Below are 26,613 nucleotides of genomic sequence, written 5' to 3'. Positions count from 1 at the left end.
CTGCTGCTAAAATTCAAAAATTTTAATTTTTTTAAAATTCAATATTTTACAATTTTTTTTACAGCGGTTTCAAAACCGTCGCTAAATCACTTAGTTTGTGGAGGTTTACAAACCGCCACAAAACACCATATTTTTTGCGACAGTACAAACTGCCGCAAAAAATAGCATTTAGCGGTGATTACTCCAGCGGTTGCTGAAAATCGCCACTAAATGCTTCACAACGCCTGATATAGCGGCAGTTTTAACCGTCACTAAATTACGTTAACCGCTACAAAATGCAAAAAAATCGCTGCTAAATGTTGATTTTTTTGTAATGCACTATGCCATATGATTTGTTATTAACGTCACATTTGGTGCGTTGTTCAACCAACAATACCCACATGCTTTGTGACATGTGACTCACCACCATTTATCATTAGTATCTCATACTAATCAAAGTAATAAACGTTTATGCTAATCGATACTCAGCTTGATTACAATCTATATCTAAAGAAGTTGAGGACTAGAAATAATTTAAAACTTCTTGTACTAAAGAATGTTGTTTATATATTTTTAATTGAGATTTTTAATAAGAAATTTATGAACTCATTCGTATCAACTTAGAGAGTTAGAATGAAGATAAATTGTCATTTTATTATATACAAGAATACATCAAAATACCTATTTAAATATCATCTAGATCTAATATTATGGCGTATCATCTAGGTATAGATGATGCCTATTTAAATATCATCTAACAATCTTCAAAAATTTGAAAAAGGTATTCAAATTGGTTTTATATAAGTTGGGTCCAGTTGTTATACAATGTTGTATGATATATCTTATTATAATAATACATTATGGTACTATATTTATAATTGAATGAATACTGGTGTCATTAAAATCAAATAGAACTAGATGGTCCACTAGCAATCAGTGTGTCAGCTGGCCTAGTCCTAACTAAAAACCGGTGGTCAGACTGAAAACCAAAAGACTTGAGATAGTTGGTTTGACCATTACCTAATCCCTCCCTCTCACTAGAACACCAAGTACCCTTTTCTTCTTCCCTAAAAACCACAAACAAAACAGAATAAATGAAAGAATGGATGTACAACTCTACATCAACCATCTCCCTTTACCCTCGCCACCATTAAGGACCTTGTCTACAAGTTCACACACACACACACACATCAACCATCTCCCTTTACCCTCGCCACCATTAAACACACACACACACACATCAACCATCTCCCTTTACCCTCACCACCATTAAGGACCTTGTCTACAAGTTCTCACACACACACACACACACACACACACATCAACCATCTCCCTTTACCCTCACCACCATTAAGGACCTTGTCTACAAGTTCTCACACACACACACACACACACACATATCAACCATCTCTCTTTACCCTCGCCACCATTAAGGACCTTGTCTACAAGTTCTCACTCACACACACACACACACATTACACATCATAAATTTTGGGATGGGCTGGAATTTTTTTTTTACTGAATTATTAGTAAAATTTATTATTTTTTACATTAAAAAATTATTTTTAATTGTGAGCTACCCTGGGCTGAAGCCCAGGGCAGCTCACACATGCATCCACCCAGTAACACATATATAAACTCATGGTGATGTTGAATGACAGGAGAGAGAGAGAGAGGGCGTGGGCGGGGATTGGGGGGGTGAGAAGACTAAGATCGAGAGTACACACAGTTTGAATGATAACTTTCAACTTTTGGTTATATTGTAATCTTGCAAGGATGGGTTAGTTGGAGGAAAGGAGCGGAAAAGAAGGGGAAAGGGAAACAATTTAATCAGTTAGAAGATGTTTAAGAAGAATACGTGTTGAACACCTCAAGGCCCGAGGAGACTGAAAATGAGACTATGGCTTAGAACGGGAGGAGGTAGAAATCTAACACTGATGGCAAGATATGCAAAATTCATATCTTGAACACCATAGCAGATTCACTGTTCGACATCTACCATCCAATGACTCCGGATAGGCTAGAGGGCGCGTACATGCAGGAGGATGCTATCATTAAGAAATTTCTAGTCTCTAAGTTTAATAACTATAAAATGGTAGACCAATGGCCTATGATGGAACAATTTTCTGAGTTAGAATGTATTTTGAACCATTACACACAGCACAATATGCACATGGATACATGTATTATTGTGTCATCAATTATTGATAAATTACCGCCATCTTAGAAAGACTTAAAGAGAGAACTTTGAAACATAACAACGAGGAGGTGTCTCTTGAAGAATTGGCTAAATGTCTTCATATAGAAGAGGAATTACGCACGCAAGATAATGATAGCAAGGAACTTGGTATTCAAGTTCCTAAGGTACATGTGATAGAGGAACGATATTCCAACAAGTCCTCAAACAAGTCTAGAAACCAAAGGCCATACACTTCTAGTTCTATACAAAAAAATAAGAATGTGCAGCAGTAGAAGAAGAAAGTTTCTTCTGTGGCAAAGAAGGGCATTACAAGAATGAATGTTGGTTCCTCAAGAAAAATGAGAAGGCATCAACACTAGCTGGTTCTACAGGTGTTGGTGATGAGAAACTCTATTGCTGTGATTTCAGAAATCAGCCTTCTTGAGAATGAGATGGCCTGGTGGATTGACTCTGGAGCTACTCGCCATGTTTGCAAAAATAATAGATTTTTCAAGACCATGGAACCAGTGGATAAGGGCACTGTTCTATTCATGGGAAATGCATCATCTGTCCTAGTCAAGGGAGTTGGAAATGTAGAGCTAAAGTTCACTTCTAAAAAAGTGCTAACACTTACCAGTATGTATTATGTACCAGAAGTTATATAGGAAGAATCTAGTTTCGGGTAGCTTGCTAAATAAATTTGATTTTAGACTCGTTTTTGAGACTGATAAATTTATTCTATCCAAATGGGGAATGTTTGTGGGAAAGGGTTATTTATGTGATGGTATATTCAAATTGAATGTGGTTGCAATCACTAATAAGAATGACGTATTAGCTTATGTTTATATTGTGGACTCTTTTGTTTTTTAGCGTAATAAACTTGGACATGTTAACTTTAAAAGATTGCAAGATATGGTAAAACTGGACTTGCTGCCACATTTTGATAAAAGTAATGGAAAATGTACAACATACATGTCAGAATTGATCCATTCTGATGTGTGTGATTTGCATAGCACTCCTACAATAGGTGAAAAGAAATATTTCTTAACTTTCATTGATGATTACAGTAGATATTGTTATGTTTATTTATTGCACTCTAAAGATGAAATTATGAAATATTTTCAAGTTTTTAAGGCTGAAGTTGAATTGCATTGTGAGACTTTAATAAGAAAAATTAAAGTATGATAGAGGGGGAAAGTGCTTTGTTCCAAATTACTTTGAATCCACTAAGATTATACATGAAGTAATAGCCTTCTATACACCACAACAAAATGGTGTGGTAGAACGCAAAAATCGTGTTTTAAATAGAAATGATAAGTGCCATGCCATCAAATTTAGGCCTTAGCCAAGGTTTTTGGGAGAGGCAATGCTAACAACTTGCCACATTTTGAATAGAGTTCCAAATAAAAGGAGTAAATTAAACAACTCTATATGAATTTTGGAACAAGAAAAAACCTAACCTAAACTATTCAAGATTTTGGGGCTGTAGGGCAATTGTTAATTAAGGTACCAGAACCCAAAAGAAAGAAATTGGGTGAAAGAGGAGATGAGTGCATTTTCTTAGGATATGCACAAAATAGTAAGGCATATAGATTCATGGTTATTGAACCTAATAGCTCAATTTCAATCAACATTGTTATTGAGTTTAGGGATGCCATTTTTAACAAAAACATATTCAAGTCTATTTCAAGAACTTTTCCAAAAAATGAACAAGGAAAAGTAAAGGACCTTAGAAAAGGGAAGGATGTTAATGAAGAAGTTGTTGAACTTTGAAGGAGCAAAAGAGCTCAAAAAGCAAAAGACTTCGAAACTGATTTCTTTATGTATCTAGCTAGTGGAAGGAACAAGAGACTCAGTGTGTAATCAAATTTCTTATTGCTATAATACAGAATGATATCCTCAAACATTCGAGGAAGCAATGAAATCCCAAGATACCACTTTTTGGAAAGAAGCCACAATTGAAGAAATGGATTCAATTATGGGCAATAATGCATGGGAATTAGTGTATCTTCCACCAGGTTGCAGTCTATAGGTTGCAAATAGATTTTCAAAACAAAAAAGAAAAGTGGATGGGACCTTGGATAAAAGAAAAGTGAGGTTGGTTGCAAAAAAACTTTACACAAAAGGATGGTATTGATCGTTTCGATACTTATGCCCCAATGACAAGAATTGTTACAATTAAAGTGTTAATCGCACTTATAGTTATACACAAGATGGTCATTCACCAAATGGACGTAAAAATGACATTTTTAAAATGATGAATTAGATGAAGTATATATGCAACAACACAAATGATTTGTGGTGCCTGGTCAATAACATAAAGCTTGTAGACTTGTTAAATTACTATATGGATTGAAACAAGCACCTAAGCAAAGCACCAAAAGCTTGGCCAAGTTGTACTTGCTAATGATTTTAAAATTAACCAATCTAAGAAATGTGTATATAGCAAGTTCAATTATGACGGCAAAGGTGTCATAATTTGTTTATATGTAGAGAACATGTTAATTTTCGAAACAGATTCAGAACAAGTCATAGTTACTAGAAGGTTTTTGTCTAACAATTTTGCTATGAAAGAAATGGGTGAGGCAGATGTCATTCTTGAAATTCAAATTATAAGAGATGAAAGTATTACACTTTCTTAGTCTTGTTACAAAAAGAAAATTCTCTGCACTCTAGCCTCCACTCTGCTTGATCCAAGCATGAAGCTATCTAAAAATGAAGGAAGCTTTATTTCACAACTGGAGTACGTTGGATGTGTGTGTGTGTGGTTTTTATTTTTAATTTTATTTTTCTTTCTTGCTTGGTCCCCAAGATGTTCTAGAACAACTTGGCCCCCAAGTTCTTCTAGATATACTTGGTCTCCAAGCACTTCTTGATTAACTTGGTCTCCAAGTTTGGTAGGTGCCTATATATATTGGTGTGAAGTTTTCCATTTCTCCACAAGCTTTCAAGTTGTTCTCTCTTCTCAAGTTTTGTCTCTCATATAGAGTTTTCTTCTTTGAGCATTGGAAGAACTTGTTTTTTCTCGAGTTTTTCATCACTGAAAGCGAGCCCGTCCTGAGTTCTGCTAGCTCCGATTGTTCGTGGCTTCCATTCACCGGAGAGGTCGTTTCATCCTGTTGAGACAGTCGTCATAGTCTGCTTGCTGTCGGTGCAGGGCTCTGACTGTCTTCAGGACAGCGCAAAGCGCGACTCAACCTACTTATGTTCCTGCCTCTTCCACGTTCCAGAAGATTGTTCCTGATTCCTTGACATTCCAGCTGCGAGCGTTGATGTTCAACCATCTTCTTCGCTCTGCTATTTTAGTCTGGTAATCTCTATTATTGATCCTTTGTTGTTGCTGGTTATAAGCTCATGTTGCCAATAATATCAACTGTTATAATAGTAGTTAAATATTGTAGTTTACATTTCTTATACTGTAGCGAGTTAGAACTGATATATATCCTTATAGCAAAGCAAGTTATTTTTGTATAACGTACGCGTCTATATTCTCTGTATCCTTAACAGAGTATGCTAAGCTAATAGGATGTCTAATGTATGCAATGACATGCACTAAACCAAACGTAGCTTCTGCAGTAGGCAAATTAAGTAGGTACAAGAGTAATCTAAGTAACATGCATTGGCATGCAATTAAAAGAATTCTAAAGTATCTCAAGAAAACCATGAATTACGGTTTAAGCTATTGAGGTTATCTTTCAATAATGAAAGGATACTCGGATGCAAGTTGGATTACAGACAAAGAGGATTATGCCTTGACTAGTAGGTGGGTCTTTATGCTTGGTAGTGGTGCAATCTCTAGGGCCTCCAAGAAGGAAACTTGCATAGCTAATTCCATTATGGTTGCAGAGTTCATAACTCTTGCTTCTGTAGCTAAGGAAACTGAATGACTTTGTAATTTGCTACCTGGAATACTATTGTGGCCAAAACCAATTGCACCAATTTTTATTCACTATGATAGCGAGGCTACTTTAGCCAAGGTCTATAGTCAAGTCTATAATAAAAAGTCAAGACATATTGGACAAAGGTGAGAGACTTGATCTCAGATAGAGTCATCACAGTTGACTTTGTAAGGTCATGTTAGAATTTGGTAGATCCTTTAATAAAGAGTTACCCAGAGACTTGGTGAACAAAACATCAAGGGGGATAGGTCTCAAGCCCATGGAAATAATCACCAATGATGGAAATTTAACTTAACGTCTGATACAATGTCAAGTTTTAAGTTTAATGAGCTGAAAGTACGTCATGATTGTGATTGTAAGCACTAAATTGTTTAAATCATCCTAAGGCCATGTAGTGCTTGTTACAAATATTGGTAAGCATGAGGTTGAACATTATTCTCTTAATAGACCTAAAGACAGTTTTGCAGTTTTGTAAATGCAGGGGCACATTAAAGGGGTCTACCTATGTGAATGCAAAGTGTAAGCACTAAAGGGTTTGGGTCTTAAGCATTGAGGGTCAGCCCAAGGCATAGGCCACTAAGGCCTATGCCTAGAGCCTCCAAAAATTTGGAGCTCCCAAAAAATACAGCACCCCCCCCCCCCCACAAAAAAAATAAAATAAAATTGGGGGCCTCCAAAAAATATAGAACCCTACTCTCCCCTAAAAGAATTTATTATCGCCTAGGGCCCCACTAGACCTTGGGCCAACCCTAAAGCATTCATGAATGGATACAAGGACACAGGGCCTATATTGAAGTGTGTTAGCTCAGTTTATGCAGCTCTTGATGTAAGGTTATATGTGTGTAGAATTTGTTCGATTTATCAAATAGAAATAGATTAGCATTGTATTCTAATACATTGTAATGAACTTTCACTATGTGATGGTTCAAATCGTAAGATGCCACCATTTATGCATGTAATGATCAAAACTGATGTTCCGTCTGTATTTTTGTATATTTACATATTTTGAAAATAGCAAGGGATTTTGGGCATTTTCAAAATATATATAAAGTGTTTGATTTTTTTAAGTCTTTATCTTTCTCTCATTAGATTATCTTTTAATCAAACTATTTGACTTAATCAAATTTAAGTCAAGCTATCCGGTAAAATCATCTAATGAGATTAATTTTATCAATTTTAATCAAATTTGAAATCGTTTTAAACTTAAATTGATAAGATAATTTCCACTCACCCTATAAATACAGATCATCTAGGTTTTTGTTTACTGTAAAAAATAAAAATCTAAGACTCTATTTTCTTTACTATTTTTAGTTTTTTTGCTTTCCAAAATAGTAAAAACATGTTTTCTATGGTATTTTCAAAAATAAAAAAATATATAAAAAAAAACTCAAAATAACAAAAAGTCATTTTGACTGTTTTCATCACAAACACGCTGAAAATTTTTAAAATATGAAAAACGCTACAAACAAAAAAAAACATATTTTTAGCAATCTCAAAACATATACAATCTTCAATGATAATTTAATAGTTCTAAGAAACCTATACAATCCTCAATGATAATTTAAATGTTTACAAATAATTTGTCCATACTTGGACACAAATAAGTAATTAAGTACAAAATATACAAAATAATAATATTTAAATGAATAAATAAACGGTGACCTCAGTTTGAATTGAAAAGATTGGATTTGGCTTTGCGATCTCTTATTCTTCTCTTGCCTTGTGACTTTTCGGTGGATGTGCAATAATGCTTCGAGAGCCTTGGATTGCTTGGATGTTTTGTTTAAGAGCATTTGAGAACTTTCGGATACTTTGGATATGCAATGGAGGCACTTGATTATCTCTAAAATGAGTTTGGGGGTATTTATAGATATTTTGGACACTATCATTAGGGCAAGAGTTGACTCTTAAGAAATCGAGAGTCAACTCTTGCTTAAACGAGAGTCGACTTTTGTTTCAGTGAAAGCCAACTTTTGCTAGCACTCGTTTGATAGATTTTGTAACGGTAAAAAATTTGACCGTTGGGCATCAAGAATCAAGTTTCCTCATTCTAAGAGTCAATTTTCAATCTAGATTTTGAAAAAAAAATATTTTTAAATATTTTTTATATACTTAAAATTATTTATTAAATATTTTTAATAGAAAATAATATTTTTGGTAACACATATGCTATGAAAAAAATATTTTATGAATTAATCAAAAATAATTTGGTACTACAATTAGTATATTTAGAAAAAATACTATTTTTATTAATCAGCAAAACATTATGATTTATATATTAAAAATTCTATTTTTGTTAATCATCAAAACTTAATTAATATGAGTAAATTAATTCAACACTTGGCACGAGGGTGGCGTGTCAAGGCGGGAAGCTAGTGGCAGATGGCTCAACTGTTGGATGGCACAGGCTATCGTGCCTAAGTGGCAGCAAGCATGCGGGACAATGCGAGGGAATGGGTCGACGAAGGCTAAGGCACTTGCAAACAATGCAGTGTGTGGCATGGTTGTGGCGCACAGATGCGGCCAGGTGCAGTCCTATGCGAGCGAATGGCCAAGGAATGCGGAAGCCACGAGGCAAGTCGCGTAGGTCAAGAAACATGGGACATAGAGGCGAGCTGAGTAAGCCGACATGTGCGGGACACAAGGGTAATCCACGTAGCCTTAACAGGGTCAAGGGCAGCAGGTGGGAACAATTGTAGTACCCACGCGGGGGTGGTCCGCTCACTCCCGTAATATGTGACACATGTCTGCACGATGCGCGCCCACGTTGCCCATGAGCGTGCACGACTGAGGTAGATAGGCTAGGTGGCTTCCTGGCGAGCCATGCGACACACAAAGATAGTTCTCCCACGAGATGTATGCGGCCCAACTGAGTCTGATGCGACGATTATGTGTGATAACTGCTTATATTTTTATAGCCTATATATATGTGGCTGGATGGGCATTTTTGGTAGCTTAGATAGCATAGCCCAAGTCGTTGTCTTTGTATTCTCATATCTGAATATAAAGTTAGGAGTTTTCTCGTATTTCTTTGTGTGTGCTTCCATTTTTATTATGCTTAACCTCATAGGGTTGTTAACTGATCTAAGAAGAGAACTTAAGGCCATCACAAGTTTGTCGGTCGGATTTCGAGAAGGCTAGTCTTGTGACAAGTTGGTATCAGAGCACAAGGTTGGTTGTTGTGCAAAGAAGCCAGTAAAACAGATGGATGGAGGAAACGAAGTTGTTCATGATCGTGTCTCTCGTCTAAAAGCCTATGTGGGAGAGAGGGACCCTACTGATGAAGTCTCATTGACCCAGAAGATGACTGAAACAACTATTGGGATTACATAGATCTTATCATATACGTATCGGAATAAAAAATTTAGATTGCAGGTATCCTGTTTTTCAGAAAATATGGTTTAAGAAATTGAAAGCAAAAACAAAAGGTTACCTCTTTGATGAAATCCGATTTCACCGTTAGGTTTCCTATCATATAATCCTCCAAGTGTAGGATACTGAGTCGGTCCACCCGAAACCACTTCCATCCAAGAATATTAAGAGAAATGGTCAAAATTTTCTAACTCACTTTCTTGGATTCACACACAATACTTTAAAACTCTCTCAACACTCAAAATGTTTCAAGAGTTATAAATGAAAGGTTAATGGAGCTATTTATAGAGTTCAATTAACCCTACTCCTTTAATGAAAATGGGTTGGGCTTCCCAAGCCCATTTCATTTATTACTGTTGGGCCAAGCCCAATCAAATAGAGTTTATTTGAATCCAAACCAATAGTGCTATTGGGTCAAGCTTAATGTGCTAACAAAAGGCCCAATCTAATTAATAATTAAATAATTATATTTATAATATAATTATTTAATTATTCTTATTTATCCAATAAATAATGCACTATTATTAGTAATTATAAAATTATTAATTTATCAATTTTCTCTTTGAAAGTGATTTCTTTTGGGTGGGATTTTCTGAGTTCACAAATAAATTAGTAACAATAATAATCAACGATAAATTCTCGTAAATTATGAGTGACATCTAATAATATGTTATGATTACCCAATTTATTATGAAGTGGGTATTGTGAACCTTTTATTACCTTATCATACAATATAATCCTTCTATCATCATATATCCCGACAAGATATGAGATCATAATCAGCATGTCAAATCTCTTAATCTCGTCATATGACCAAATCCAAAATCAATCTTAACTAATTATGACACAACCCTTATGGAACAAATTCCATCGTCATATTATCTCGGTCAAGGATTTATTGTCGAGTGATTATTAGATCGCATAGGATATCTTTCTTAAAAATCTCAAGATGATAGATTCCATGTCTGATGCACACATACCTCATGTATCACTGAATTAGGCACATAGATAACTATGATTATTCTTGATTAAAACAACCATATAATATCGCTAATATCCTAATCCACCAATACATAGATATTCATGTCATCTCAGGTCTAAGGACTAGTTACACATCCGCAGCTAATATTGAATCATTGACTCTTGAGAAATAACCCATGTGATTCAATGTTAACAGTCTCGTTCAGTGAACTCGTTCTTGTAACGAGCACCTACTCATCTTCCTTCTATATCTCATACAAAATGGCACGAGACTCACAAATCTTATCTTTCAGTATCTCATACTGAATAAGGAAGAAGACGATGTGCTGGCCTTTACGAGTTGCTATTATCCAAATTATGAATTCTACGGCCAGAAACTTGTTTATAGTATAATGAATTGTGGATTATCTATAACTCATATTCTTAACTCTTAAGAATGGTATCCACTCCTTATTATACTAATGGATATATGTTTTATAATTTAAACTATATTGTAATTTAAATAAAAACATAAAATTACTAATTAAATAATATTAAAAGAATTACAAAATCGAATCCCTTTGTGTCACTAGAATCAGTCTTCAGGGCTCATATCTAACAGTAGCCTCATCTATAGAGGATCCGCAGGCCCTTGTGGATGATTTGTGCACTTCCTTGAATGACCGAGTCATGGCCTGGAAGGAGATATTTGCAGCCAAGATAGCTAAGCTTGAGATGGACTTAAGCTTGCAAGCAGAGGCGCGTAAGGTAGCCCTGGAGGATCAGATTGCCTCGTTGGAGGATGACATTACCCTGCTCAAGCATGCCATGCCGAACACATACTCTGGTGGGGGTGAGGCGGCCCCAAAGTTGAAGGTGCCCGAGCCCAAGGCCTTCACAAGCGTGCGTGAATCGAAGACTCTCAAGAATTTCTTGTGGGATATGGAGCAATATTTTAAGATTGCCCGCATTCCTGATAGCGAGAAGGTGAATCTCGCACATATGTTCCTTGTTGGGGATGCCAAGTTATGGTCGCGCACCAGAGTGTTCGAGGATGGCAAGGACAATATCCAAACGTGGAAGAATTGAAAGCATAATTAAAGGCCTAATTCTTACCTTCACACGGATCATGGTTGGCTTGTAAGGCACTGAAGTGGTTGAGGCAGATCGGGTTTGTGCGGGACTATATCAAGCAGTTCAGTTCATTGATGCTGGACATCAAGAAAATGACTAAGAAGGATTGCCTCTTCAATTTCATGTCGAGTCTCTAAGCTTGGGCTCAAACGGAGCTTATGAGGCAAGATGTGAAGGATCTATTGTCGACTATGGCTACTGCGGACACCTTAATAGACCTTCGGGCCTTGAAGGCCACAAACGGTGCTGGCAGCAAGGCGAAGGACAAGGGGAAGAAAAAGAACAACCTCAAGTCTGAAGGCAAGGGTAAGGTTGCAGTGGGCAATTCAAGCAAACCAAAAACAGGGGGCTACTTCATCTGCGATGGGCCATACAGGGTGCGTGATTGCCTAAGAAGGGAGTAGCTGAATAACTTAGTTGCTGAAAGAAAATAGGGCCTTGATGGCTAGAGTGGCGTGTTAAGGCGGGATGTTAGCGGCAGAAGGCTTATGTGTTGGATGGCACAAGGCTATTGTGCCTAGGTGGCAACAAGCATGCCGGACAATGCGGGGGAATGGGCCGATGAGGGCTAAGGCGCTCGCAGACAAGGCAGTGTGTGGCATGGTTGTAGCGCATAGATGTGGCCAGGCGCAATTCTATGCGGGTGGATGGCCGAAGAATACGAAAGCTACAAGGCAGGTTGCATAGGCCGAGAAACGCGAGACACGGAGGCGGGCTAAGTAAGCTGACATATGCGAGACACAAAGGCAATCCGCATAGCCTTGATGTGGTCAGGGGCAACAGGGAGGAACTGTTGCAACACTCGCGTAGGGGCAGCTTGTGTACTCCTCTAATATGCAACACATGTCCACACAATGCGCGCCCACCCATGCACGTGCACGACTGAGGCAGTTAAGCCAGATGGAGGCCTAGCGAACCATGCGACGCACAGAGACATTTCTCCCACAAGATGCATGTGGCCCAACTGAGTCTAATGCGACGATTGTGTGTGATAACCGCTTGTATTTTTGTAGCCTATATATATATATATGTGGCTAGATGGGCATTTTTTGTAACTTAGAGAGCATAGTCCAAGCCATTGTCTTTGTATTCTCGTATATGAATATAAAGTTAATAGTTTTCTTGTATTTCTTTATGCGTGCTGTCGTTTTTATTGTGCTTAACCCCGTAGGGTTGTTAGCTAACCGAAGGAGAGAACTTAGGGCCATCAAAAGTTTGTCAGCTGGATTCCGGGAAGGCTGGTCTTGTGACACTCAAAATCCCTAGGCCCAGTTGAACCCAACCCCCGTTATAACGGGCCAAACAACCCTTTTAACACCTCCTCTAAAACAGATAAAATTATCAATTCAACATGACAATGAAGAGAGAGATTCAATGCTATTTAGGATTTAAATAATATCATGGGCTAAATAGAGTAAAAGCCCCGTTCCCGTTCACGTTTGCATCCTACCCTACATAGCTGTGCTTCTCCATTCGGACTATAAAGAGAACATATGTTCCATCCAACATTACTCAAAGAGAATAGAGAACTTACTAACTAAGCTGGCCTTTTCCCTTCCAAACTCGAGTGCAATTTTGTGCACCCTTTTTAACAGGGGTGAACGTCACCCCTCGTTAATTTGGGGGTAAAAAAGTCATTAGGGGGTGTTCTCTCTCCCCAAGTTGTTTCTCTCTCTCATTTCACTGCCCTTCCCTTCATCCCACCGTCTTCGTCTCGCTGCTACATTATCCCTCTCTGTCGTTGCCTCACCTCTCGTTGCTGCATTATCCCTCTTTGTTGTTGCCTCACCTCTCGCTGCTGCATTATCCCTCTCTGTCGTTGCCTCACCTCTTGCTACTACATCCTCACTCGCCTTGTCTTCTTGCGCCGCCTTGCCTCGCTGACTGTTGCTACATCCTTTAGCGCAAGTGACGAGGCAAGGCGACAACGATAGGAAGAATGCAAGAGACTTGTTGGAGAAATGGGAGAGAGAGGAGAATAGAGAGATAAGGGTACAAAATCATATTCTCCACCCCCCCCCCCCAACAGTGTGATATTCTGCACTCCCTTTAACAAGGGTGAACATCACCTTTTGTCAATTTGGGGGGGGGTAAAAAAGTCATTGTGGGAGGAGAAGGGTTTTCTCCCCAAGCCGTTTCTCTCTCTCCTCTCTCTTCCCTTCCCTTGTTCTTGCCTCGCCTTTCGCATGCCGACCGCCACTACTTCCTTCCTCACCTTGCCTCGTCACCCGTGCGTCAATTGTTGTTGTATCCTCCCTCTCCATAACGAGGGAGGATCCAACAATAGTTGGCAAGGTGAGACAATGACAGTAAGAAGGCAACAAGAGGCTTGCTGAAAAAAAGAGGAAAAAAATAAGAAATGAGAGAGGAGATGAGGGGGTGATGTTCACCCCTGTTAAAAGAGGTGCACAAAATCGCACTCCCCCTCTCTCCTGCGTTTATCTCTTCATTTGCATGTTTTCCAATGGCCAACTGACATCAATACAATATTTCATGTTTAAAAAAAAACACTAATAAATATATTTGATTTAGTATAATCTAAGTAACTCGTATAACGATTACTCACTCTTAAAAGAGTAAACTACTCACCTTTTGAAAGTAAATGTATAAAAAACTTAAAATGTCACCCAAAATGTTATTATTGAAAGTGTAAATAGCATTTCTGTAAGAAAACCCATATCATACAATACAATTACAACACTAGGTTAGACCACACAGAAAATAACAACCACCAGTAATAATAATAATAATAATATATTTTTTGTCAAAGGCTAGGCTGCCAAGAGAAATAAGCTCATCAGAGAACTGAACAAGACCCAAATGAAACCCTTATGGATACAACAGGTCCAACATTTCTGCAATTACACTTCCAGGGCTCTTTTAACTTGTCTGAATATTTGCCTTTGAAATGGGTTAGACAGAGCATATTATCTCCAGTTGTTGCTCCGAACCAGAACCAGTTTCTGTTCAGTTACAGAGAAACTAACTAAATAATACCATTTATATTCTATTATTATTATTATCATTATTATTATTATTATTATTATTATTATTATTATTTCATTTAGATCTCCAAAAATCAGCTGTGGCTGTGGGTTTACATATGCTACACAGCAGCACTCCCTGGAAGACTCTTTTGTGGTCCTCCCATCTGTATTAACTGAAGCGGAGACTTCAGTAATTTCTTCAGCGTTTCAACGATACTGCCAAACGAAGGGCGCTCAGCAGGGTTGCTGTCAAGAGTAACAGGAAAAACAAAATTAAAAACAAAAAACAAAAAAAAAACTAGAAATTTTGTTTAGCATTGTATAAAACGCAATAAATAAAATTTGTAAAATGAGATTCCTAAGAATAATGTAGTCCACATTTCTCGACTTGTAGAAATCTTATAGCTACTAATATTGTCTTGTTTATTATAATATGCAAGTTTTGAAGCATCACAACAACTAACAAGGCAATTGCAATTCAATTACTTGCTTGATATTCAAGTTTTATTCCAAAACAATTGTAATTAGTAAAGAACAAATTAATATCTTACTCTGCCCAGCAAGTTTCCATGAGGGAAGCCAATATTGGGGAGGTGTTCTGTGGAATAGCAAGTCTTCTATTCTGGAAAGCAACAGCTCCAACCACCTGAAGGTTTTGTACCAATGTCAGTGAGGAAAAATATGGCATCCCCAATGTGCATTGCATACCACTAGAAGAATAGTCATTCCGGGTCCACTAGGTACTGGTGATGACTGGAGGAGATGAGATGATGATGATGATGAATGACAAAAAGGCAGAAGAAATAGAAGGACCGTTTTATAAATATCCAGATGTTCAGTAATAGAATATACCTGGGCAGGGCTAAGTCCGCTCCAAGGCTGTTGCATTGTCACGAGTTCCCACAAAATCACCCCAAAACTGTAGACATCGGACTTCTCATTGGAAGGCTCTCCTCGAAGGAATTCGGGAGCCATCCACTCAGGCTGAAATGAAAAGTAAAGAGATTTACATGCTGATTGTGATTGATGCACTGCGAAGAAAATGCTCAACCTGCAAGAGATTTGACCAAAATATCTGACTTTCTATCAAGGATATGGAATGGGACACCCCTCCCCCCCCAACACACACACACTATTATGATAAGAGGGTTTTAATACAGGGGCAAAACAGACAAACAAACAATAAAACAATCAAAAACGAGGTTGGAATATCCCCCAAAAAAACTGTGTCGCGACTACTCAGGCTGTGATGGAATGATAGCAAGCTCCATTGAAATGAAAACATATTTGGCAATAACGTACAGAGCAAAATGACTAGTAACTGTAACAAGTTACTCTTACCAGACCAAGCTTGTGGAGAGGATTTCTTCCAAACTAGAAAAGTTCTCTGCCCTTAAAGTAGTGGGTTAAAAATAACATCAATCAGCAAGCGGAAACTAACTTGAGAATTTTGAAACTAAACCAATCAGCAAGTAGAATGTCACAGGTTCAAATTGTGCAAACAGCCACCTTGTAAGATAAGAGTAAGGCTGCATATGAATACAACCCTTCCCCAATACTTTATGTTCTTGTCAAGTAACCTTATAGTGCCCCAGGGCACAAGTCAAGAGGTTGGGCCACGATAAGTTGGGATTCGCACCAATAGGTTGTGGGTTCGATTTCTTGCCCTGCGCAGTGAAGTATAGCCTCCACGTGCGATTTACCTCCTCTGCCGAAATTGAGGGCACGATCAACGGAGGCCGCGCAAGGGCGGTCATCCTGAGTAACCTTATAGCACCAGCTCAGAAAGTCAAACCAGCTTAATATTTCCAATGCTGAACTAGCTTAAGAACAATTCTCATGGTATACTCATACTATGTCAAATAACCTTACGGTGTCCTCTATCATTCTGGACTTGAATCATTACATGGCAATTTTTGTTCCAGCAACAGCAAAAATTTAACCGATAAGGAATCATCATATTGAAGCAGGCAAAACTAGACTACTTCACCAGGTCAGTTCCATTTACTTCCAAGTCATAATATTCACTTCTATAATGTAAAGCTACAGGGAGAGAGGGAGAGGGAGACTTACTGTTCCAGCGACTGATTTTGATGGAATGAAAGTGTTTGCTTTGAATCTGGACAGTCCAAAATCACAGACCTGAGTACAGCATATAAGATGGCATTACTAATTGTGATTAGTCAGTCTAGAAATGTTGAAAAGATCATTACATTTATTTACAACTTTACCTTCACAGTCCAATTTTTATCGACCAACAAATTTGGAGATTTAAGATCCCAATGAACTATAGGAGGGCTAAGACAATGGAGATAATTAATTCCCTTGGCCTGCATGAAGTAGATATCAGCAATTAATACAACAGTGTAAAAACCAGAAGGCTTGAAGCAATAAAGATTGGTACAAACCACATCTAGAGCCATGCGTAACCGTCTTCTTTGGTCCATAATTTCACCAGGGGAAGGCCTGTGTATTAGGCGGTATAGACTACCCCTGTACCAAAAAGCTTAGATATGTCAATGTTATAACCATAGTTGCACCAAATAAAAGTTATCCAAAAAACAATTCCAGCAGGGAATCACCATATCCATATCTACTATGGATTTAACAAATCAATCTGTCTTATCTGTATGATCAATTTATGTGAGAGGATGACACTGGCAAGCCAGTAATGGCTGGGCTGTTATTTTGATTTCCCTCAGGAACTGAAAAATTGTTTACCTTGGAAGATATTCTGTCACTATTGACAAATGTGGGCGTTGTGTAACTGCTCCCATGAAGAGTACCACATTAGGATGACGAACACGCTTCATTATTGCAACCTGAGAAATAGGCAATTACAACTTAAGCTGAAATAGATCGAGAACTTATATAAACATAGCATCAAGCACAGCTATGTTTTGGAAGTAAATGGATCAGATCTATGATATTAAGGACCACATCCATAGATCTAGCATTGATGACAGCACTAATTCATTCAAGTATATATCCTACATTTCTGGTTAACCATAAATGACTTATAGAGCATAATAAAAAACCGAATTACAACAGACCTAATTAACACCGAAGCATGTCCACCTAACAGTCTTAGGAGGCAAGAGATTCTTTTTTGAGCTATCAAGAGCTTTTACTGTTTTGCAAGGATAACCAGAGGCGGTTCCCTAAGGGAGAATTTGGAAGAGGTGGGTGAGAGAACAGAAGGGTTCTTTGCAGATGAAAAGCGCCACCCAAAGGGGAAAAAAGAAACAAACAACAACAACAACCACAAGCCTTAATAGTTGATCCCACAAGGTGGGGTTGGCAAAGAAGAATAAAATAACTAAACAGAAAGGTAACTGATGTAACTGGACGGGCAAGTAATCTATAGGGTTTACATCGACAGAAGATATTATCAGCAGTAAACGACTCGCTCTCCCTGCCACATACCTCTCTTAAGAACTCCTTCAACTGTTCATCATGGAAATCCTGGACTGTTAGAACCTTGACTGCTACATCCTGCATTTGTCAGGATAAAGAATTTGGTGCAATCATATAAAAACAGGACAACATAACAGAAACAGTTAGGAAAAAAATTGACCACAACTGTGACACAACATTACTTCCTTTTTTTCCTTTCTTTTTGCTTCATTTCTTCATATTTAAATTGTGAAACAGATCTCTAATACTGAATAGAGAATTGCAGGCTCAAAATGTGATAGGAGTCAACTTTCCTAGTTTATCAAAATCATCTGAGCGGCATTGTTCTTGTGTTATGGATCAGATAATTACTACTAAAATCATAAATAATAAAGTAAAGAATACTAACTGATCCATGCCATTCAGCACGATGCACTGTCCCAAAAGAACCTGCAACAGCAATGAAGGGTATTTTGACTATTTCTTCTACCAAGTATCATTTAAGACTTATAAAAATTCTGGGAATGAGAAATTAAAAGGCATACCAGCACCAATGCGCTCCTTGATGTGTAATTCATCCCAAGAGATCTCAAGCCAATCCATTGCAAGCGAAGGCTCAAGGTTCAAGTATCTTGAGGTAGTAGCATTTGAAAGTACACCTTGATTCTCGTGTCCACTATTGACCTCAATAATATCTGATTGACCAGGTAAATTGGCTTCAGATTGTCTAACAGAAGCGCTTATTATTGAATTCCTAGATACAACAATATCTTTCGTCCAAGAGTGTTGTATGACTAATTTGTCTCCGGCAGCTCTAGAATATTCATCTTTTGAAATTCCAGCAGCTCCAGTGACCAGAGCTCCTTCAGGTGAATCGCTTTGTCCAACTTGATGACTTGGACTATAAACACCTTCTTTTGGTTCTTTAACCAAGCCAGCATCCTCCACCAGGTGACTTTCCCTGCCACCTGCAAAGTTTCAGGTTTTGTTGGTGAAATCAGCACCTTATTGGACCAAGTTAATTTCTTACTGGGTTTTATTTGTTGTTTTAGTCTATTAAACTACATTATCTGGAACTTCATTTAGATTTCTGGGAGAAGAAAAAAGCAACTACTGCTTATCTATTTTCCTATAGTTAATCAACATGGTCTTCCTCAGAGTCCAACACAATTCAATTTATGACACAGGATATACTCATGCCTAGCTATGCAAATTTGCATCAATGCATAAGAAAATGGCTAAGCAGTTTTTTTTTTTTTTTCGAGCTTAAAGAATATGACTTTGATCTAGCTTTAACAAGAACAGGCACATCCAGTGAAGTCATACCTACCTAGGTAACAACTCAGTGGGTAGAGAAAAGCAGGTTGTCATACTCACTGGAATTAGAGCTCAAGATCCTCCAGTTAAATAGTTGCATCTTGAATACCATATTATTAGTCAAACATAAATGGGTATCACGCCCTCTAATTTGCACTAGGCAATATTCTTCAGCAATAAACATGTAAAGTGCTAGAGTTTTTGTGCCTAACAAACTGGTCCTTCCCTACTGCAAGTTATCTGAAACTCAAACATCTCGAGGTTTTTTTGTACCTTAACCTTATATGATTATCCATCTATTATCCGCCTTTGATACAGAAAATTTTTCAATGCCAAACCCCAAGGTATGACATACCTGGGTATAAAGGATTGTCAGAAGGGACACGTGCATGCTCTGAGTTTAGGATTTGACAATAGGATGCATTACCCATGTAAGATTGCTGAAATTCTTTTAAATGAGAAATCTGAAATGGTGAAGGCATTGGAGAAATTACACCTCCATTGATTGAGGAATCTGGACCATGCACAGTTCCTGGTTCTCCTACTAGATCAACTACATATTCCCTGTTGAGAAATTTACACATTTGTAAACAACAAAGAATAAACAGGAAAGACATAACAAATAGTTATATGATTGAAGACCCCTCGAATTTAATATCATGATGAAGGAAACAACTAAAATTGACGGCATCAACACCACCTCATATGAAAGAAAACAAATGATACTATTTAACAACTTCCAGTAGCTAGTCATCCTTAACCAAATTCTTAAGGACTCTAATTTAACATGAACTTAGGCTCCGTTCGTTTGGGTGTAAAATGTTTCCCTGGAAAACATTTAACTATTTTTTGGTGTTTGGTTGACAAAAAAGATAGGAAAATATTTTTATAATTAAATATTTTACACCATAGGGTGTAAAATAACTTACCAATTTTATTTTCCCATTTACACCAAAGCTAATAAACTGTTTTTTTTCTTTTATCAAAACATCTTTACGTATATATATATATATATATAAATATATATATACATACACATGGACGCATGCATACATACATATATATGTGTTTTTATTTATACATATATCTAATTTTTAAAAAATATTTTACAAAGCAAACAAACACTAGAAAATAAGATAAAAAATAATTTTATGTGTAAAACATTTTCCAATGTAAAATGCTTTACATCCAAACAAACGGAGCCTTAGTGAAACATGTGAAGCAAAGTCTGTTAAGTAGCTGAACAAACAATTGAAACTACATCAAGCAGCTTCTGTAAATGAGTCTACACAGCATTCTGATATTAGTTTAATATCAATATGAAAACAAATAAAAACATCACATATAGCAAATGTACTCAAAATATTCTGCCTCTAGCAAAACAGTAAACAAATTAAGAAAAAGAGGAAGCAGATGGGAGATTTAACACAAGTAGCTAATGAATGGGCCCAAAAGTATAAAACATGGATGAATTGCATTACCTAGGAAAATTCCTTTCATCCTCAATTTTGACAAGACAAGAGGACCGATGATCAGCAACACAGTATTTGCAACCTCGAGCAATCCGGCATGGCAAGCCTATGTAATCTGCCAATTTCTGCATTCAGGAACCTGTCAGTATACTGGTTGCTTTGTATCTACATCTCGGGATAATATGTGAACCATGAATATATGCTATCAAAGCCAGCATCATCAATAGTAAGCCTATATGATCCCTTATATACAGACAAAAGCAAAGCCAGTTTGTACTTGTAGAATAATGATTAGTTTGTGCATTCAATCTCAAACACCTCACAGTAAGTTCTATGTTCTCTTCCTTCGTAACTTTAACAGTATTGTAACAATAGCAAAAGTTTATGTGAATAATAATTATCCAGACTGCATCAATAGGACTTCCTACATAATGACTCCCAGGCACAAAAAATAAAGGCTGCTACAAGTATCAATAGAATAATGGACTGTTTTATGCACTCAATCTGATGAATTAATTATGACATCATAGCTGGGCCAGAGAAGGTTAAGAAGAACAGGAAATAAAGACAGTTGATAAATTCTCTCTGCTACACTTCTTAAGCTCTATCAAACTCTTTGCACTATTTTTGCCTCCAAAGAATATATGCAGACAAGACAGATGGAATTTTTGGGAACTTAAAATCCTTCCCGTAGTAAATCATCTTTTTCGATACTCTTTGCACTATCAGTCCTCCAAAAGATACTAAGAAGAACTCACACAAGACGATGGAATTTGCAGGAGATTAATATTCTTTCCATAATAGATCATCTTTTTCATAACTTTTTGCACTATATGTGCCTCCACATGATACTAAGTAGAATAGATCCACCCAACACCAACAGAATTTGCAGGAACTTAATACCCTTCCCGGAATAAATTTTGATTTTCTTGTATCTGACATTGCCTAGAGAAGGATAATATAAAACAGTTCATATACAACTCTTATGGTTTAACGAGTAACTAGTAAGAACATTAATAGCATGTGCCAAAAGCTTTTATTTCTCTATATCACTAAATGACTCAACTATTTAGATACGGGAGGTGGCACCTGAAAGAATAAAAAGAGAGTTCACAGAAAGACATTGTTTGCACTTCCAACCCTAATGATACTTCATTCTATCTTGTCATACGTTTTTTTTTCTCCTTCGGTGTTTATTGATTTCATCTCCCTCCTATGCCATACACATATCTATAGATATACATATTTTACTACAGTAAGCTACTTTTCGTAATAATAAATAGTAGAGTTCTCCTATTGACGACTCAAAATAATTTTAGCATTTGAATCACATATCAGTATATGCTTTGGGAAGGAACCTAGTAGTACCTGTGCATAGGTTTAAGGAAAACCATATAGCACTCAAAACAATCTATTTGAAATAGACGGTGAACTTGTAAAAGATCCGAAGGCATCTAGAACCCTAGAAAATACAAGTGTCATACGTTGGGAACTGCTCAATGCTTATAGTCATGGCAGATTACTATTCCTTAACATGGTTACAGGCTCCTAGCCTTAAGTTGAAAAGTACTGAGAACTAACTTCTGGGGGACAAATCTAAAAGACTAGTTATAATTCGATAACACATCCAGTGAAAGTCAACCCGTCTGTACACAAAGACCATGTGCCGCCGGCCTACCAAGACATTGAGAATGGTCCGTCTGCCTGCTGTTCCATTATTGTATCATTACGCAAACAAGTACAATTGTTAATCCATAAATTCGACCTCATCTTGACATATATCAGGGCTCTAGAAAATTTTTATTTAAGAAGAAATTTAAATTTAAAAAACAAATAAAAAAACACAAGAAAAATAAACACAATATAGATGATTTGGTCTAATGAAAATAAGACCAATAAAAGGGCCTATGAGAGGAGGGATGGAATGGAACAAGTATCTAATAAAAGAGGTAGAGGAATACCAAGTAACACTTAGTGTGAGACACCAGTCTAATACGAGTTATAAGAGCCTTGTAGAATATAAGGTCATGGATAAAAAAAGGCTAGTGAACTAGAATTTCATATAGCCACCGTGTAAAGGCTTGGTATATTGTTATGTTATTGGGAGACTCTACAGGAGGCACAAAACTTTAATCTTACAGCCCTTTATAACTAATTATCAACTATTGGCAGACCTCATATGAGAACTGATTACTGAATACATATTCAAGTTTTAGAACTAACCATTGGACAATTGATTACAGTTAAATGGATCTTGTTCAAGTTCCAAACCACTCTAAGATCAATTGGCCATTGAAAAGTTAGAATTATTTTCTATGAGGAAGCTTGAAAGAAGACAAGACTATTGGTTTCTTATCATTCTTAGGATTTGGTCTAACAGATCATAATTTGGAAATATTACATAAGGCCACAGGCTTCTTATGAGCTGTGAATCTCATAAAGACATAAACCGAGCAAAAAAAAAAAAGACATAAAAAAGTGCAAGAGTTTAAAAGGTATTAACTTCAAGCTTCATCCTGCTGCAAAAATAATTGAGAGAAAGTCTGGCCCTTTTTTCCCCAGAACCCATAAATGACTAGAAGTCCATGTCCTCACCTTGAAAAGAATAGCCCGATGCCTACAGAGTCCTGAAGACAAGCTGCCAATTGGAAGCACAATGCATTTCTGAAAATCCTTTAGTTTCTGGCTCACCACCTTCCAGCGCGTGTGCAAATCTCCTTGCTCCACCGGAAAAGTGCCCCTTAATTTCCAACACAGAAAATCATTATAAAGGAGAGAACAGTTAATACAAACTGAAGTATGGCAACACCAACCCCATATATATAGCCACAAGTTTTCCGAGCTTTTCCACCAAAACCGAGGTATTTTCCGAAGCAAAATATAATTCTTGCGCCTTCTCTTCTAGCTCCTTAAGACGTGTATCCCCATTTCTATCAACAAGGACAACCTCCAATGATGCGTCACTAGGTTCAACAGCTTTTAGCGCCACTAAAGATGGTACCCGTTCACCTTCCTCTGAGTTATTGCACATCACCCACAGATACGGATTAATTCCCAGAATATTGTAGAATCCATTTGAGATCTTATCAGTATAAGACAAGCATCCGCTAACCTGAAAAGTAGAGGGTTACACTAAGGAGGAATACTCAACAGCAGTAGCCCGCATGAAAGAAGAATATATGGAGGACATACTAAAATGCATTCAATTAACAATAAACTTAGCCAAAAAAAAAACTACAAAAATCGAAAAACAGACGTATCGGTCCACAAAATTAGTTTGGAAAAAAAAAAAATCGGGAAATTCTCTAAAACACGGGGTTTTAGGAAAAACGATTATTTACTGAATTTCTGAAAATATGAAAGAAACAAATAACGGTGTCTCCAACTCAAAGTTGCCCTCGCTTTAAAAAAAGAAAAAAAAAAAGAAAATGAAGCTGAAATTAAGCAACCCAGCTCACTTCGAGTGATCCAAAAACTTAAAACAATCACGAAACTACTTGCGAATTACAATTTACATCCAAGAAACTAGTCATTGGCTCGAGGCGCAGAATGACAATGAACAACCTAGAAGGGCACAAGCTCGAACAGTACTTTAGCAAAAAAGCACATTAGAGTCATCAATGAAAAATCAAACCAAGGATAACGAAGAAAAATCCAACTGAGTGGGGCATTACATACAAAGATACAAGTCATAAGACCACCGCGGGACCAAGGTACAATCGATAAATGATATGATGGGACCTTAGTATGCACATGTGAATGTCACATTGAGAGAGAGAGAGAGAGAGAGTGTCTGTACCCAGAGTCTGTGTGAAACAGTTTCTGGATCAGGAGATGATATACCCGAGAATTCAGAGTACTGTTGGAGAAAGGGGGGTTCGCTAGCAAGCGACGCTTGCTCGCTGAGACGTTTAGCAAGCGTAATCTGCAAATAATAGCTCTCGCGCGACCTCTGCGCCAAACTATGTGTGCTCGCCTCAGTCTCGTCCTCCTCTCTGGTCGTCGAGACTTGCGAGTCCTTCACACCGCTAGAGAAATTCCCATCCAATGTCGTTCCAGAAAACAAACTCCCCGCATAGCTACTCCCACTCGATAGCCGCTGTAACGATAACTGCCTGTCGAAACCCCGCTCTCTACCCGCCACAACGACCACTTCAGGCGTCGCCGGTGGACCAACACCACTAGTCCCACTCGACAGCCCCTGCAACGGCACTTCCGGCTGGTCAGAACTTTGATCCTTACTGGCTTCGACCACCGGTGGCTCCTGGGGAAGCAAGAGCTCGTTCTCGTGATCGCCATCGTCATCGTCGCCGCCCAACCTGACTTTCACATGACCGGCCTTTGCTCCCTTTTTTTCAGCCAACCAATTGACAAAAGCAGCCAATTGCCTTCCGTGAATTTTGTCACCCGTGAAACGATCCGATTTAGTTTTAGTTGCACACTTGCCACCAACTATCTCGTCCTTTGCTGACGCTTTCGCGTCCCTATGTCCACTAACACTTTCCTTCGAGATCTTCTTCTCGTGATCTTGAAACACTTTCGACGATACATCGAATCCACGGTCCAGAAATTGCCTCGGAAAGAAGTAAGTCGTTCGATGCGGCATTTTCACAAGCCTCACGTGATCAACAACAACAAACTGATCACCCCCACGCTTCCCTAACAAATTAACTTCAATAGCTTCCACCCCACGCAAACAACAATAACAACAACAAATCCTAGTTTCTTCTACAACCACTGAAAATCACCGCAAATCATCGAGAGGAAAAATTGCAGCATTGACAGAAATAACTAAAATAGATCGTCAAACTCGATTCAGGCCAACTTCGATAAACGGAAAACTGAAGATTAACGAATCAGATATCAGAAGCAAGAGAAAATTTTTCGTCACCGTCGAGAAGAAGAACCGAACTTGATTCTCCTAGAAAACCGCTCTGAAATCGCTTCCAAAAGCAGACATCAGAACTGACTTAATCTGGACTTGGTTTCAAATCTCCTTGAAACTGAACCGACTTGTAAGATCTGGGGAGAGTGAACCAGAGAGAGAGAGAGAAAGAGAAGAAAGGGCACTTCTATAAATATATATATAGGTGCCAATATAGATAACATTATCAAATATATGTCTCACACGAGAGAGAGAGAGGTTGAGGGTGCGCATTTTAAGCACGAGAGTGGGGTGGAGGAGAGACGGAAGGCGGTGTAAAACCAAAACAACGAAAGGAAAAAAAAAAAAAAAAGAGAGAGAGAGAGAGAGAGAGAGAGAGAGAGAGAGCAAGGGAAGGAAGCTAACGGGCTCGATACGTTGAATGCGCACCATGCGTGTATTGAGTACACGTCAGGACTAGTAAGCCGACGTCGCGACACGTAAGCTTGAAGGACGTCAGGTGTGAGTTCCCCCCCCGCCCCAGCGCACGTTAGCAGGCTAGAAAACCGCTTCGCCTCCGCGGGTGTTGAGGTAGTGGTATTCGCAATTTTATTTTATTTTTTCTTTTCTTCATCTGCTTCCGCTGGCGTCAAATAAAAGATGTTTATCCAATGACGATAAAACCCCTGGACTTTTATTATATTGTAATAACGAAATAGTACGGCCACCGCTTCGGCGCTACTTTTAACGGCATGTGACGGTGGTGGGTGCGTCACTGCTCCTCCCGCCAAAGTATTTTATATAAAATTAGACGCATGCATATGTAAAAAATAATAATAATAATAATAATAATAAAGTATTTAATAAAATTAATTAGGTAATGTATGATGGTAATTATTTAAATCTTAATTTTTTTTAAATAAAATGAGTTTTAGAGTAGTAGTGAAATTATTTTTAAAAATTAATTATTATTTAAAATCATAAATACAGATTTTGTTGATATAGTTAATTTTTATTCCTTTAAGTGAAATATATAAAAATATTTTAAAAAATA

The 26,613-nt window shown here is 37.7% G+C and overlaps 1 protein-coding gene across 5 annotated transcripts; it reads right to left on the bottom strand.

Moving 5' to 3' along the window:
* Positions 1 to 14,335: 14,335 nt before the first annotated feature.
* On the bottom strand, positions 14,336 to 25,845 carry LOC127800439 (serine/threonine-protein kinase CTR1). Of its 5 annotated transcripts, XM_052335049.1 has the most exons (16): positions 24,495 to 25,840; positions 23,509 to 23,807; positions 23,291 to 23,435; positions 20,705 to 20,820; positions 19,720 to 19,787; positions 19,579 to 19,617; positions 18,452 to 18,874; positions 18,316 to 18,356; positions 17,937 to 18,005; positions 17,232 to 17,332; positions 16,919 to 17,003; positions 16,742 to 16,840; positions 16,584 to 16,652; positions 15,363 to 15,494; positions 15,062 to 15,156; positions 14,336 to 14,756 (listed from the first exon to the last, which is right to left on the bottom strand). In XM_052335049.1, exons 1-16 carry the CDS (start codon positions 25,299 to 25,301, stop codon positions 14,630 to 14,632), a joined length of 2,715 nt encoding a protein of 904 aa, XP_052191009.1. In that variant the 5' UTR covers positions 25,302 to 25,840; the 3' UTR covers positions 14,336 to 14,629. The 5 variants fall into 5 exon arrangements, 4 of the variants coding, with proteins under 4 accessions (XP_052191009.1, XP_052191008.1, XP_052191011.1 ...); XM_052335048.1 differs by lacking the exon at positions 19,579 to 19,617 and having other exon boundaries at positions 19,651 to 19,787; XM_052335051.1 differs by lacking the exon at positions 19,579 to 19,617.
* Positions 25,846 to 26,613: the final 768 nt, after the last annotated feature.

The sequence above is a fragment of the Diospyros lotus genome, chromosome 4 (assembly GCF_014633365.1).
Source record: "Diospyros lotus cultivar Yz01 chromosome 4, ASM1463336v1, whole genome shotgun sequence".
NCBI lineage: Eukaryota > Viridiplantae > Streptophyta > Magnoliopsida > Ericales > Ebenaceae > Diospyros > Diospyros lotus.
The sequence above is the reverse complement of the archived record's forward strand: the minus strand, read 5'-3'. Positions and strand labels throughout refer to the sequence as shown.

What these genes read in the sequence shown, in the direction of transcription:
- LOC127800439 (XM_052335047.1), bottom strand. Translation starts at nt 25,301, where the DNA reads ATGCCGCATCGAACGACTTACTTCTTTCCGAGGCAATTTCTGGACCGT. An exon ending in GTGCTGAATGGCATGGATCA is followed by an intron (nt 18,006 to 18,315) that starts GTTAGTATTCTT and finishes TGACAAATGCAG; the next exon opens with GATGTAGCAGTCAAGGTTCT. An exon ending in GCGGACTTAGCCCTGCCCAG is followed by an intron (nt 15,157 to 15,362) that starts GTATATTCTATT and finishes CAAAACCTTCAG; the next exon opens with GTGGTTGGAGCTGTTGCTTT.